Source organism: Magallana gigas, chromosome 6, assembly GCF_963853765.1.
Source record: "Magallana gigas chromosome 6, xbMagGiga1.1, whole genome shotgun sequence".
Classification (NCBI taxonomy): Eukaryota; Metazoa; Mollusca; class Bivalvia; order Ostreida; family Ostreidae; genus Magallana; species Magallana gigas.
In genome coordinates, this window is record NC_088858.1 from 19,143,643 (window position 1) to 19,159,022 (window position 15,380).

The 15,380-nt window shown below is 32.9% G+C and overlaps 1 protein-coding gene across 3 annotated transcripts; it reads left to right on the forward strand.

Moving 5' to 3' along the window:
• The first annotated feature begins 260 nt into the window (after positions 1–260).
• LOC105335430 (ceramide glucosyltransferase) lies at positions 261–13,395 on the forward strand. Of its 3 annotated transcripts, none has more exons than XM_066086821.1 (10): positions 261–380; positions 1,437–1,552; positions 2,992–3,133; positions 4,277–4,379; positions 4,776–4,877; positions 5,008–5,123; positions 6,124–6,302; positions 6,615–6,701; positions 10,290–10,482; positions 10,973–13,395. In XM_066086821.1, exons 2-10 carry the CDS (start codon positions 1,440–1,442, stop codon positions 11,162–11,164), a joined length of 1,227 nt encoding a protein of 408 aa, XP_065942893.1. In that variant the 5' UTR covers positions 261–380; positions 1,437–1,439; the 3' UTR covers positions 11,165–13,395. The 3 variants fall into 3 exon arrangements, with proteins under 3 accessions (XP_065942893.1, XP_034324472.2, XP_065942894.1); XM_034468581.2 differs by having other exon boundaries at positions 261–377; XM_066086822.1 differs by lacking the exon at positions 261–380 and adding an exon at positions 1,106–1,126.
• Positions 13,396–15,380: the final 1,985 nt, after the last annotated feature.

Below are 15,380 nucleotides of genomic sequence, written 5' to 3' on the forward strand. Positions count from 1 at the left end.
AAATATGTTTTATATTAAATGACTTTAAACAGAGAGTTATTCAGATATATAGTCCATAATTAGGTAGACTTCACAGACATTTCAAATAAAAATCATAATTATCACCGTGTTCCAGCCATATCACAACCTCATAACTCGATCTGCACAGATTACAGTCCAAAAATTCTATGTTTTTGTTTTTTAATTTGTGATAAATGAGGTAAATGATGGATAGACAAAAATCATTGTTGTTATACATGTACTTTCATTTGTTTTGTTTTAAAAAGAGACCAGGGAGCCAAGCTTGGTTTTTAGAGGAAGAAGGTCTACATGTGTTGAGAGAGTTGACAGCCATCCCCAGTATAAGTTGGACAGATCTACAGTTCTTCTGTGAAGAGGTGGTAAGAAAAACTTTGCCTCTAAGATAAACTATAACCTCAAAGTATTATTGGTTTTTCTTTGATTGATTGACATAAAGTAAAGATTCAGTTATGGATCGAAACTATTAGCAGACAACATACAAATGACAGACCTTAAATTTCATGCACCTGTAATTGCCATCATTTTTTTAATTTTCCACCTTATATGAAACTCTGCATTATATCAGTGCCTTACCCCTCCCACCACCAATATTTGGCATGTACCATACAGCAATTGGATGATATCCATATTACGTATGAATGGAATTTTACGGGTCGACTATCATGCATTGGAGCTTCATAAAATCCATTGAGTCATTGCTATTTATTGAACATCAGCTCGGAAAAGGGTTACATAGTACATTTTTAGAAACCTAAGACCATTTTCAAAAATGTGCACCGTCTGGCATAGTTCAGCAGTATAGTCTCAGCTATTTAAATGTGGAATATGAACAATGGGGTATATTGAATGGATCAATGAATAGTTGGGTATTTCACACACACAAACATCCATGTATAGGCTATACACTAGATATCAGTGGTCTGTACTTTTAAAAAAATCATGTGGTTTTGACTCACATTCAGTCAGTTGTTTGTTCCGCAAGAAAATGATGAACAATTTATTAATCAGAGATCATGGAAGACGTCCATAAATGATTGAGGTTGTGATTGAATTGGTTTAATATTTTCCTCCTTGAAAAAATGTACTTTTATTGAGGATTAAGGATGTGAGTTTTTTTTTCTTGATCATACTTGCATATAATTTAATTGTACTACCACTGAGGATTAGAGTTTTGATTTCGTAGAAAATGTACTACCATTGAGGATCGAAGTTGTGATTTGTTGGTTTTTATTTCTCCGTAGAAAATGTACTACCATTGAGGATCGAAGTTGTGATTTGTTGGTTTTTATTTCTCCGTAGAAAATGTACTACCATTGAGGATCGAAGTTGTGATTTGTTGGTTTTTATTTTTCCGTAGAAAATGTACTACCATTGAGGATCGAAGTTGTGATTTGTTAGGTTTTATTTCTCTGTAGAAAATGTACTACCTAGACCCGCAGAGCCTGGACTACATCCTGTTCTTCCTGGCTGTGGTTTCCATCATCTTCTTTGCAGCGTTCTGGATCACGTCCATCATATCCTTCATAGGAGCGTAAGTACTGCAGACTATGTCTTATCTGGAATATTCAAATACAGGTCCTGGAGTACAGATAGTGAACAGAGAAGTTTATATAGGGGTGTTATTAAGGTGGTATAGGACACCTCCATATTATGAGATCTATTTTTCGAAATAAACAATAAAATCAAGTGTAATGTTATAGGTATTTTCTTTCCAAAAGTTATCACTTAACAGCGTAGCGCAATGGGTTGAAGGATTTAACTTTGAACCTGTAAGTCAGGAGTTTGAATCCCGCTGGGGAATTTTAAAATTTTACCTTTCCCAACAATTTTAAAATATACAGTTTGGTCAAATATTTTAAAATTTGAAAATTCCAAACTAGTAAATGTATTTTGATTACAATGTATTTTTATTCACATTTATATTGACAGATGTTCTATACCACCTTTAGTACCTATATCATTGATTTTGAAAATGTCATCATTTAAAACTAGGAGAGAAAGTGCTGGCTATGTAGTGTCCAAAATAACCTATTTAGCTTGTTTATAACAGAAATTCAACTGAGAAACTGGGAGTGTTATTTAGTTTATCATACAGTCGTTTCCTAGTGCATGTACTAGTACATCAACTTCTTATCATTTTACCTGCAACTGACTTTCGTGAACAACAATGCATGCGATTATTCTGAATCACAAGATTTTCAAGAATAGATAGGTTTTTATGGCTTAATAACTATTGGCAACAGATGGTTATCCAAGTTGACAGGGTAATTGATAAAAGTTAAGTACTTAACATGTATTCTTGTCCTTAATAGAAAATGTTAGTTACGGGCAACCCCCCCCCCCCCCCCCCAAAAAAAAGGGGGGGGGGGGGACTACTCAACAGTCCTTTTACATTTTGAAGAAAGGAATGAGAATCTTTTTAAAACATTACACAAATAACAAGTACAAGACTTAAGAAAAAATATACATGTATTTTCAGGCCAAAATTTGTACCAACTAGTACATGTTTTTATGTGATCTGGTATGCATGATTAAACAAGAAATAGCAATACAAGCAAAATTGTACTGCCTACTACATATTATGTTGATTTATCGATAAATTTCATGAATTTGTTATATGCATAAATCAGAATGAAAACAATTCACTATCATTCCGTGCCCAGATTTGAATGAAATATTATGGTTTGATTATATTAGGTTCAGATTCTTTTTTTTTCAGTCATTCTACCAATGGAATTTTGGATTTTTTTTTTTTACAATTCAAACAGACAATTGGACTAATCTTTTCATGTATATTTGATGACATGAATAAATAAATGTATTTTCAATCTGATTTATTCTTTGTCCACAAAGACTGTAGAAAATCCCAGATTCAGTTTGTCTGAATTAAAAACTGTGCTATTTGCATCTGATTTCCATATATACATGCAAGCAGAGTCATTAACCTTGGTACGTATTTTATCCCTCCAGGAAATGTGTTCTGTATCGGAAGTCAGACCTGATTTCTTACGACGAGAGTCTCTCGGGGGTGTCGGTCATAAAGCCACTGATGGGAGTGGATCCATTACTGGAGGAAAACCTAGAGAGCCACTTTACCATGAAGTACCCCAATGTAAGCTAGCCACCATTTCATTTAGTCTATAGCATTGCATCAATGGTTGACTCCTGATTTCATGCAGTCCATAACATGCACTGGCTGTATATAAATAAACATTATATACATTGATTATATACATGCAGAAAATGAAACATTCAGAGTTACTTTGGTTTCTGAGATGTGTATATATACTGGTATGTTGAATTTTTAAAAACTTTGCTGTACAAGATGTTTGCAAAATTGGGTGGATTTTTTTTCTCTGCTGTATATAATTTAAGTTGGCCCCTGTTGAGATACTGCACAATGAATATTGTCAGGTGTACATTCTTTTAAAAGTGCTTGTCCTGCAGGTGACATATTTTCAAAAATATGTCAGTATGTATAAATAGTTTCAAGAGAGAGTTTGCTCTTTAATGAATTTAAAGTCTCTAATGAAAGAGTGAGAATCTTCCTTCTTTTTAACTTTGGTAAGAAATTAACAGTGAATTAGAACAAATAAATTGTATTAATTACCAGAACATGTTCTTGGAAATTAGTAAGGGGTTCACAATATTGGAATAAAATGCCTTTTGATGGAAATATAGTACGAGAATGAAGACTTCATTTGCACATGCTCTATGGGCCTGAAATACAGTATTATAATTGTTTTTGAACAACACAGTTTGAAGTTAATTTCGGCTTTACTTGGGGCAAGATTTTTTGTATCAAAATTCAGTTGTACTGGCTTGATCCAGGAAAGATTTTATTGTAATGGAAGCAGTATTGGAAATCTAGTGGCAGGACACTGAACAAATCAGTGATCTAGATCCTGGAAGCAAAAATACCAAAAATTGTTATGTCGTGGGTATCCAAAAAAGAAAGCAGTTGATGCAAATTAACTGATTTGCCTTAGGGTGGTACACCTTGAGATATTAATGTGGATCAAGATGCATGCATGAAAGGACATCACATTCAAAATATAATTGCATGTAAATGCAATATATTAACTATAAAATGCATTTTCAAAATTCCTAGAAGCTGTGTTAAATTTATTTCACTATTCATCCAGTGGTTTGAAGTAAACTGATAACCTTGTAAGGTCTGCAAAATTGATAAAAGAGTCATTAATGATTTGCATGGTAATTTCACTTGACACTGATTATATTTTTTCCCCGACAGTTTGAACTTCTGTTCTGTGTGCCAGACGATCAGGATCCTGCCATTACCTTGGTTCAGCGACTCCAAGAGAAATACCCTAATGTGGATACCCAGCTCTTCATAGGTAAATCCCATAGTGTGACTGCATGTGTAGTGGAAAAGAATATACAGACACTCTTGCATCACCCAATGGTTCACATATTGCACCTGATCTGATTTTGTAGGGGAAAGTTTTAATATTTGGCAGGGGGATTGAAAGAATAAATAAATGGGGCCTATTGAATGATGTCTGAAGACTTCTTTAAGGTGGTCTTTCGAAAGGCTTCAAATCATGCATGTCACTTGTAATGTGCGTTTGCTGTTACTGAATGAATCGCAACTGATTTATGATTGGATATTTTCAATAACCAAATATTTTTTTCTTTTATGTTCTATTTGTTTATTGAATATATTTTAAGCAGTCAACAGAATACATCTCTATCTGCTGATTAACTTACTTCTATGTCATACTTACTTGAAGGTGGAAAAGAGGGCATTATTAATCCAATGGTGTTTAATATGGCCCCTGCATATGAGAATGCAAAATACCCCAATATTTGGATCAGTACCAGTCGTATAAAAGGTAAGGCTATTTTGCCCCCTTTACCTGGAAATAATAAAAACCAGATTATTTTAGAGATTATGCATTTGACAATATTGAGAGATGTATTTAGTTGACTCATTATTTTTATTTTTTTCGCCTTTTTCCACAGCCTCATCAGATATCATTCTAGACCTTGCATGTAAACTGAAGAAGCCAAATGTTGGTTTAGTTCATCAAATGCCATTTGTTACAGACCAGAAAGGATTTGCAGCTACCTTAGAAAAAGTAAATACATTAGTATCTTGTGCAATCCACTGTGTATTTCATAATTTGTAATGAATTCCAGTAACCTAAACATTGAAATAGACTGAATTATGATGATCATAACACAATAACATTGTGTGCATGCATTTTCTTCATATGAGTATATTTCATATACTGTAGTTGTCAGAAGTTCCTGGTTTTTAAAAAACATTTTTCCTTGATTAAAATGGCATGTACTTACCATATACAGTATTGAAAATGAATAACTTAACGCAAAATGTACACTTTATGTAATATTAAATGTCTTTTTATATAATTTCTCAGTCTAAAAAAATAATTAGTGTAGATCAAGTGACCTTTAATTGTGGTCTCCATGATGTTTAGTAGATAAAAGATCCATAGCACAGTTCTAAAATTCTAGTGTTGCTTTATAGAACCAGAACAATCAATAAATGTCGGGGATCAATTAAAAGCTAAAAATGTATTTGCATAGTTCTGTAAATATACTAGTGAAATGTAAATGACCTTTTAAAAGCATTTGTGCAAATGGAACATTGAGATTAAATTCACTTTTTCATTTCTTGACTTTCAAATTGACTATTACTTGTGGCTATAGCCTTTGGGGCCTGGACATAGTATCCACTAAACAATGCAGACTAAAAGTGCTACAGTGACAATTAAGGGGAGACTCTTGAACAGCTAAATAATTGGATGGTGTTAGAGGTTTATAGGTAGCCAATGAATTAGGACCTGACAGGATTAAAGTACATACAGCTTACTGGACAGCAAATGTACACCAAAAAACCTAAATTGGCTTACTTATCACAAAATTTTTGTCATAACTCAATTAAACATGTACTATTTTTGAAACTTTAGAATTATTGTACAGTGTATGATACTAGTAGTTGAAATGAACTGCAGACTTAAAGAAATTTATGAAAAGCTTGATGCTGTGTTTATGATGTTTATTTGTGCTAATTAATCTGGGATTATGATGAACACATTGAGTCTGGTTTTGCAGGTGTACTTTGGTTGTGCCTTACCCCGGTATTACATCGCCCTGAACCAGTTGAACCAGGCCTGTTGTACAGGGATGTCTTACATGTTTAAGAAGTCCGTGGTGGATGAAGTTAAAGGCTTGGTGTATTATGGGAAATACTTGGCCGAAGACTTCTTTCTCACCCATGCCATTCATGACAAGTAAGATTTATTTTTTGTTCTTTTAAATCTGACTGAAGCTTAACTTTGTATCTTGAATGCTGCAATCTCAAATATTGTATTTGGGTAAACCAAAATAAGTTGGAAGTCTCTTTCACTGTTTCTTGCTGTATTATAATCATTCTTTCTCAATTCCTTAGTTACAAGTTACCAAAGTTTTTACTAAGTCCCATTAGGTATCAAAATAATTAAGTTTGACCATATTGTTTACTGTTTTACATCAAATGATGATCTACTCTTATTGAAACTAAATTCTCCGACTACTGATTGATACAATTTTGGTTGAATTTTCAGGGGCTACAAACTTGTCATATCAGCATTTCCTGCACAACAGAATGTGGCAGGTCCAACTGTCAAAGCGTTCAAGAATCGCATGGTCAGGTCAGTATATTCAGTTAATACATGGGCTGGTATTTATATAGTCAGTTAATACATGGGCTGGTATTTATAGAGCCAGTTAATACATGGGCTGGTATTTATGTAGTCAGTTTATACATGGGCTGGTATTTATGTAGTCAGTTAATACATGGGCTGGTATTTATGTTGTCAGTTAATACATGGGCTGGTATTTATGTAGTCAGTTAATACATGGGCTGGTATTTATATTGTCAGTTAATACATGGGCTGGTATTTATGTAGTCAGTTAATACATGGGCTGGTATTTATGTTGTCAGTTAATACATGGGCTGGTATTTATGTAGTCAGTTAATACATGGGCTGGTATTTATGTAGTCAGTTAATACATGGGCTGGTATTTATAGAGTCAGTTAATACATGGGCTGGTATTTATAGAGTCAGTTTAGTCGGTTGATACATATGCTGATATGCATTATTATGTGGTTGATAGATCCCACTGTCAGTGGACTTAAAGATTACATGAGGAGTCAGACAGTGTCATACTTCTATAGACCAATCCACGCTGTACAAAAGTTATGTCCCTTGGCAACCATCTTTTTTAGGAAAGACCCATAGACACATGTATATCACAGTAGCCTTTATAGTTTAGGGGTTTGTAACCGTGTCATTTGACATTAAAGATCTGTTTCCGTAGTGTGTATTCAGATTGCCCAAGGATGGGACAAGCCTCACATTGAAGGAATAGAAGCATTTTAACAAGAGCTTGGACTTTGGGTAGTTGTGTCAAACAGCACAGTGACGTAGGCCTGTCTATTTCATTGCTGGCCACTCAGCGATAGCTCTTTGAAATTATCAAGATTTGTCTGGCTTTGAAGCTAAGACAATGCAATCGGTGCATATTTCGCTTAAAACCACGTCATTTTTAACTTGTTTTGACGCAAGAAATAGATAACTATGCCCTACTGAAAGTCCAAGGTCTTGTTAAAATGATTCTTTATTAAATTCAAACAGTTTTCATCACAGGATGCCCAAATATTTGGTTGCGTAAAGAAGGGGAAAGTTGGGTTTTTTCCTTTTGACCTTTGGGTTGAGCCCACAAACGGAAACAAGTTTTGCAAAGTTGAATTGGACTACAGTCAGTTAACATGAATATATCCATCTGCTGGGAGATTCCTTTTCAAAATATTTAAGCATTATGTATCCTAATAAGCAAACTGGTAGTCAGTCAGTTAATTGAACAAGTTTACCAAATATTTTCTGTGTTAGACTATAATATCATAATATCTCAATTGTAAAATAACCTGGTAAAGCATGCAATCTTTTAATTGCTGTAGATAACAAAATTTTTTCAAGGGTATATTTTGGGACTCAAATCATTTCTAATTCTGAAAACTGGAAATTCCAAAGGTTTCAGATATTTTTTTTTTCTTCAGTGTGAGATCTGGGACATTTAATTTCTGAATGTGCATGCATGCTTACATAAATATAAAGATCAATAGTTGCGTAGACATGTATTAGGGATTGGCATATTTGCTGATGTCATTAGCAGATAATAAAAAGCAGTTTAGATATGTCGACTGTGATTTGTTCATTCCAATCATCAATAAACGCGTGACACAGTTATCACTTAGCAAGTATCAAAGATGTGAAACAATTTAGTCATGTAAACCGCAATATTTCCTTTCAAGGCAATAATTAGGACTGGCACTTCATGGGAGTACGTAGTGATCGATACACATGTATGGTTCAAATTTAATATGGAAAACTTGCATTATCATTTTAATTATATACTAGACTTTGACCCGTGCGTGCACGGGTTGACATTGCATATCGGACATTTACGAAATGGGTACATCGACACACCTTATTATTGACATTTGCATAACAAAGCTATAGGCCTACAATAATGCTATTAGTTTCACTACACTTTCCTTAATATGAATAATCTAACTGTGTCTCGGGAAAGGCCCTCACCACAGCTAGTTAGAATGCATCCCTTATACCCGTAATGTAGCAGAAAATTGCAGAATCGCTCCGGAACGATTTTGGAGAAAATTAATGAAGTTGCCTTGAAAATGATAGTCAAATTCATCACAACAAACCTTTTTGAGACGGCAAATACCTTTCAACTAAAAATTTTAATCCAGAGAATGGAAGAATTCAACACCTTTTCACCAACGTGCACGTATTTTCTTTGTAAAACTGGGTCATTAGGACATTATTCATTTTTACGATAAAACATATTCTATCTTCACTCTCCTATTAAATATAATGTTACTTTTTTGCATTCAATCAACTATTTTTGTCATCACGAAGACAAAAGTAAGAACTTAGTTGAAATGTATATTTGTTATTTTATACTTTCTCTCATAAGAAATCATTAAAATAAATATATATGAACAGAATATATAGCAAAAGTCCAATGAAAATTTACCCGTATCTGTATTATCATTTCTGAGTTTATTCATGCAGATGTGATATTATGGAAACAAACTAAAGATCCCGTTAGCGTGAATGTATTGCGCAAGCGCAAGATTGTAAAATCCAAAATATTCAGGTGATTTCCGGGATTTTTTGAGGAATTTTCGCTGTTTATTAATAAGCGAAGCTTAACTGAGAAAAAATAAAAACAAATTGGTAATCTTCAAGTACCAATGATGTTTAAAATATATAAAACAAAAGACAGTTTTCTAGTATAGAAGCATTAAAATTCAGGAATTTTTAGAATAGTCTTAGCGTTAACACATCTTAATTTGAGTTTTGATAATTTCAGTGTACGAAGAAAAGTAAGACAGCAAGAGGGTGCAAAATCAATTGCATTAAGAAAAAAAAAAAGTTCTAAATACAGTAGAACTCGTTTAGTTCACAGGCAAAAATTCTTATCAAATTCTTTCAAACTTTTACAGTTATAACCAAAATGGTTAAACCAAATTTATGGATATCCCACATTGATTTTGAGTCATGTAGATGTAAAAAATAGAAAAATTTACTTCTTTTACAATGAAGTGTTTTATAGTTTTAAAATTTTTTAGCTTTATTATTATAAAAAAAAAAAGCTTTACCAATTGTAAATTTTTTTAAATGAGTTTTTTTTACAATAATTCTTCAATTCATGTACATGTATTTAAAAAATCTCCAGCAAAATCAACCATTTTAACTTTTAAATGATTTGATCTTCTCTTGTTTGTATATTAATAAGAATAATATGTGCCTTTTGTGGACAATCAGATAGAGGTATAAAAAACAAGATTTTTTTTCATGACAGTTTAACAAATTTTTGATTTGATCATAGAATTTTATTGAAACATGATCGAATTTGTGTCTAGATCGACAATTTCAAAAGCAACAAAGTTTATTTTTTTTACCACACTGGCTTCTGAAATGGCCAGGTATCAAAACAACAAAACAATTAGATTTTGTAGAAAAGAGGTACATTTTTTAAAATAAAAGCCGTAGGCAGAAGACAGAATAAAAAACAATAGACTTCTGCGTAAAATGGTAGAGTTCACTTGTATGATATAAAATAACTTTTGTTAATTCATCATAGACTGTGATTGGAACATGAGTTATTGTTCTGATACATGTACATGTACTGTATTGGCTGTGTTGTAGGTGGATCCGCCTTCGTATCAACATGATGCCCATTGTCAGCGGCCTGGCGGAACCTTTGTGTGATGTCATCATTCTCTCACTCCACTCATCCTGGGCTTTCTATCATTTCCTGGGCTTCAATCCATACTATTTTTTCATCGGCCACGTAATACTCAACTGTGTGCTGGATTACATTAATCTAAGAAACATACAGGTAAAATTCACATTGATCTGGTAGATAAATGTTAAAGGTTTGATATTAAACAAGGGACTGAAACAAAACCCTGTCCAGAAATAATTGTTTCATATTGGTATATATACTACATTAATCATGTCTTTATTGCTTGTATGCCCAATAAACAAAGGTAATGTATTGCACACATGCAAAATTGACAAAGTTGGAAATACAAAAGCCTATTCTTTGACTCATTTGATTCTGTCGTTGATTTTGACATGCACACACAATAATTTTTATTTACATGTAATGTGCTTTAGTATTTTAAAGTTTGTCATTTTGCATGTAAGGAATACATTAACATTATTCAGTGTAAATGCAAGGGGTAGGTGTAAATGTTGTTCAGGGCATATGTTCCATGATGCCCCATTTTACTGTTTTGTTGATATTTATTAGTTTAAAAGCAACAATTCACATATTGTGAGATGATCGATGTAAAGTAATGTAAACAAAATATTTTTATTGGTAGTGTGGACCATTGCTGTTTTCAAAATTCCAGTTCATTTACGTGTGGTTTTTCCGTGAAATTTTATCCACATGGACCTTTATAGAGGCTTTTATTCAACCGAGAACTATAACCTGGGGGGCTAGGACATACCAGGTTCGACTCGGGGGACATACGACTCTGATGAGAGACGAGACCAAAAAGTGTAAATCCTAGCCGCCTATGCCGATGGAGATTAATTGCCATATCATTGAATTGTGTATGCAAATGAGTGTGGTACCCCATATTAGTGTGTGAAACATGTATAGCGCAAGTAGCATGACAAATCATGGACTCATTTATATTGTATTACTGGGAAGAGTGATGCATCAAGAATGCATTGAATGAAGCGCATTGAATATCATACCGGTACATATTGTATCATTTCATAGATAATCAGTGGCATTTGTCAAAGTGTCTCAATGTAGTGTATGTGTGTATTTGAACTCATTGGCATTCTGTTTTGTTTTGTTTTTTTACAAAGTTTCTAACTCATTAGCATATCAGCAAACAGATTTCGGAACCACATTAGCAGCAAACGGATCTGTGTTGGAATCCATTGGTTAGCAATATTTTGTTATTGAATTCAATTAATTGTTATCATATATATTTTTGTACATACATGCAAATCTTTTTATTAAATGTGTAATTCATGTTATCTAAGGCCCAAAAATAGGTAGCAAAACAAATTAATTCCATACTAGTATTCGACAGCTGGTAATAACTATTTATGATTGAAATTTCTGTTTTCAGCAGATTAATTTTTTTTTGGTGCATATAGCAATATGTTACAAGTCATGACTCACTGAGTTAAGGTTAATATCAAATTCATTTGCAGCATTATCATTAAATACATGTATATAAATGGTGCATATCATAATTTTGTTTAAATGTCTCTCTTGGAACACAAAGTACACTCTAGTTTTGTAACCACTAAATGTACATATTTTTACCAGTAATTTATTATATATCCGTTGAATTTCTTGTCGGCATAAGATAATGACCACATTGTCTTTTGCTCAAAATTTTTGTCGTTATGATATTTTGATTAGATGTTTTCATATTTTTTTAAAAAAGATAATTATATATTTTTATTTTGATAGTCAATTTATTTCTTTGTTGTAGAATAAGTCTTCATTTTGAAAGCAATAATAGTCCTAGTGCTTAAGTGCAAGTGTGGATCTAGGGAGGTTTTGGACCCTTTCCCCTCCCTGGGAAATTCAAACTTAAAAAAGTGCATCCCCCCTCTCTTCCTCAGTAAAAATTAATGGATCCAGGCATGTATGGTAGTGTCTTTTTATTGATAAATAGGTATTTTCCTCGGTTAACCATTGCATAAAAGATCATTCAGATTGTGACCAAAAAAGCATACCGTACTTAGAACATTTTCCGTCTACAGGGTCTCAAACACCTTACTTTTATGTCTAATTGCACATTAAAAAGAGAATGTAGAGTTATCTAGCACATGTTTCATATATATATAGAGTATGTAGTGTTAACTCACTTCAGCCTCATATATGTGCATGTCAACAAATATTTTTTTCTCATATCATAATACAATATATCAATGTTTTGTTTTTCTTTTTGGAATATTTATCATATTAATTTGTTTATGTTTATTTCAAGAGTTTTTCCATGTCAGAATTTAAATACAAGCATTGGTTTACTTGGCAGTTCGACGCAGTTGTGATTGTTCACCGTTACTTGGTAAAACTCATATATATGATTTTGAATGAGGAATGAATCTTACTTTTATAACAGCTAGTGCATGAATTGCCAAAATTTTATTTAAGTCGTAGTATTAGTTAGTGGTTTATATACATGTATAGAAAAATAAGAAAATCTTACACCAAAGAATATCTGCTATGGCATCTAAAGATTGAAATTTATAATCGAAGGAGAGTTATCAGCTTTACATTAAGTTACCGGGTGGATTTCATGGGTTTTTTTTTTGTTCTACACTATTAAATAAAGGAGGTCTTGCTATGGGTTTGGGGAAAGGGTAAAACTATGGCATAATAATAAATCTTTTTAAACTATAGCTTTAGAGAGCTCAAGAATTCGTTTGATATAATTTAATTGTTTTTCCTATATCTAAATGTGAGGAGTGAATATCTATAGTTCGATCTACCAGTTGGATCCTACTGTTTCATCAGTTTACCGTAATATTTTTTTATCAGAGTATATGTCATTGAATTAATCATATTTTACGAACATTGTTGTTCACATTTAAAAGTTTTAGATATACATAACTATTGAATAGTACATTACATTACTATGTATGCATGTATTTAAGTTCCATTGAATTGTGATATTTAAAAAAAAAAACAGGGAGATATGCTGTATTATAATCCAATATTTTTCTTATGATATCATTTGATATTTTTGCAAAAAGAGCTCTCAACATTCCATTTAATGCATGTAGAATGATGTATTTTATAAATGATATGAAGATGAGATAAAAATATATTTAAGATTTATATGCATCAGTAGATATATTGCTGTTGTGTGTACTTTATGTAAATAAATTTATCTATTTTTAACATTTTGGACAATTTCATGAGAAAAGTGTAAAGAGATTTGCTGTATTTAATTCATAGTGAAATAAGTTGAAGACAATTTGTGAATAAGCAAATAAAATTCTAGATTTTGTGAAAGAGTTATATTTTTTAGAACTGGGCATGCAGGTACAGAATGTAGTTAGTATCTGCTATATCACTATATTTACATTCTACTGTGTTTTTCCATTAAATTCTGTGATTTTCAAATGCCTCTAAATGCAACAAGTAGTCAAAGGTCAAATTGACGAGTTTTATTATGATGTCACAAACGTTGAACGCAGTAAACTGCAACGTCACAAGCGAAAATCAAAGTTCACGCTTGTGGCTGTTACTGTGGCTCTTCCATTAATATTAACTTACCCTTAGGATAAGATAGGAATTTTAAGGTATGAATCACATTTGCAGACAAGGCAAGAAGTTAAAAAATGTAAATATAAGCATTGAATCATGATTTTTGAAGTATACTCTCTCATAACTGCAGCGGTGTGTGCATACAAATTGAGTAACGCGCGTTATACTTCAAAAAATCATGATTCAATGCTATAGAAATACACCATGCAACATAATTAAAATATCAGGTCCCAACATTTAATTTATATGTTAAGACCATATTTTTTCTATGTCACATTTTTGGGGATGCAGTATTTCAGTATATAATTGAGCCATTAAACCTATTTCATTGATCCATGCAAATGCATGCATGATAAAAACTTGTCATTTCTTTTGACTCTTATGCAGAATGAAGGCTCTTCAAGTCATGGTCATATTATGTTTATGTAAGATTATGGTCCTTTAAATTATCAGTTATTTTTAGGAGGCAAGAGGGGTTTCTGTGCCCTGGTGTATCTAGTACAAACAATAGTATGGACACAGTCATACTATTGTAAACTGTACGACTTGTATATAATCATAAATGCCACAGTTTACAGGCTATAACAAACTAGAGGTACTGTGAGCAAGCTCACAATTGATACCCCCCGCTAAGAAAAAAATCACAACGCGTGTATTTTTGCTATTATAGAAAATATTGGATGAATCTATTTCACGGTCCATTTTCTATAAATAACAACTGCTTTATTTTTGAAAACTGTTAATTTTTAGCTTCTAATATTTCCATTAATATAAGACATGACAAAGACAGAATTTAGCTTTTTTGAAACAATGACCTTGAACTTTCTCAATTGACCTTGGGTCAAGGTCATGACACACCTTTAATCATAAGCAATCTTTGTGTGAAGTAAGAACTTCCAATGTTTCCCCATAAGAAAGATATGGACCGAGACGAATTTTGCATTTTTTCTGCCAGTGACCTTGACCTTGCCCAAATGACCTTGGGTCAAGGTCATGACACACCCTTAAGTCATAAGCAATCTTTGTGTGAAGTAAGAAATTCCAATGTTTCCCCATCAGAAAGATATGGACCGGACACGAATTTTGCACTTTTTCTGCCAGTGACCTTGACCTTGCCCGAATGACCTTGTGTCAAGGTCATGACACACCCTTAGGTCATAAGCAATCTTTGTGTGAAGTAAGAACTTCCAATGTTTCTCCATAAGAAAGATATAGAGCGGACACGAATTTTGCACTTTTTCTGCCAGTTACCTTGACCTTGCCCGAATGACCTTGGGTCAAGGTCATGACACACCCTTAGGTCATAAGCAATCTTTGTGTGAAGTAAGAACTTCCAATGTTTCTCCATAAGAAAGATATGGACCGGACAATAATTTTGCTTTTTTTCTGCCAGTGACCTTGACCTTGCCCGAATGACCTTGGGTCAAGGTCATGACACACCCTTAGGTCATAAGCAATCTTTGTGTGAAGTAAGAACTTCC

Bases quoted from the DNA above. Each gene is read 5' to 3' on its own strand.
- LOC105335430 (XM_066086821.1), top strand. From the start codon at position 1,440: ATGTACTACCTAGACCCGCAGAGCCTGGACTACATCCTGTTCTTCCTG. The intron at 4,380-4,775 runs GTAAATCCCATA...ACTTACTTGAAG, and splicing joins GGATACCCAGCTCTTCATAG to GTGGAAAAGAGGGCATTATT. The intron at 6,702-10,289 runs GTCAGTATATTC...GCTGTGTTGTAG, and splicing joins TTCAAGAATCGCATGGTCAG to GTGGATCCGCCTTCGTATCA.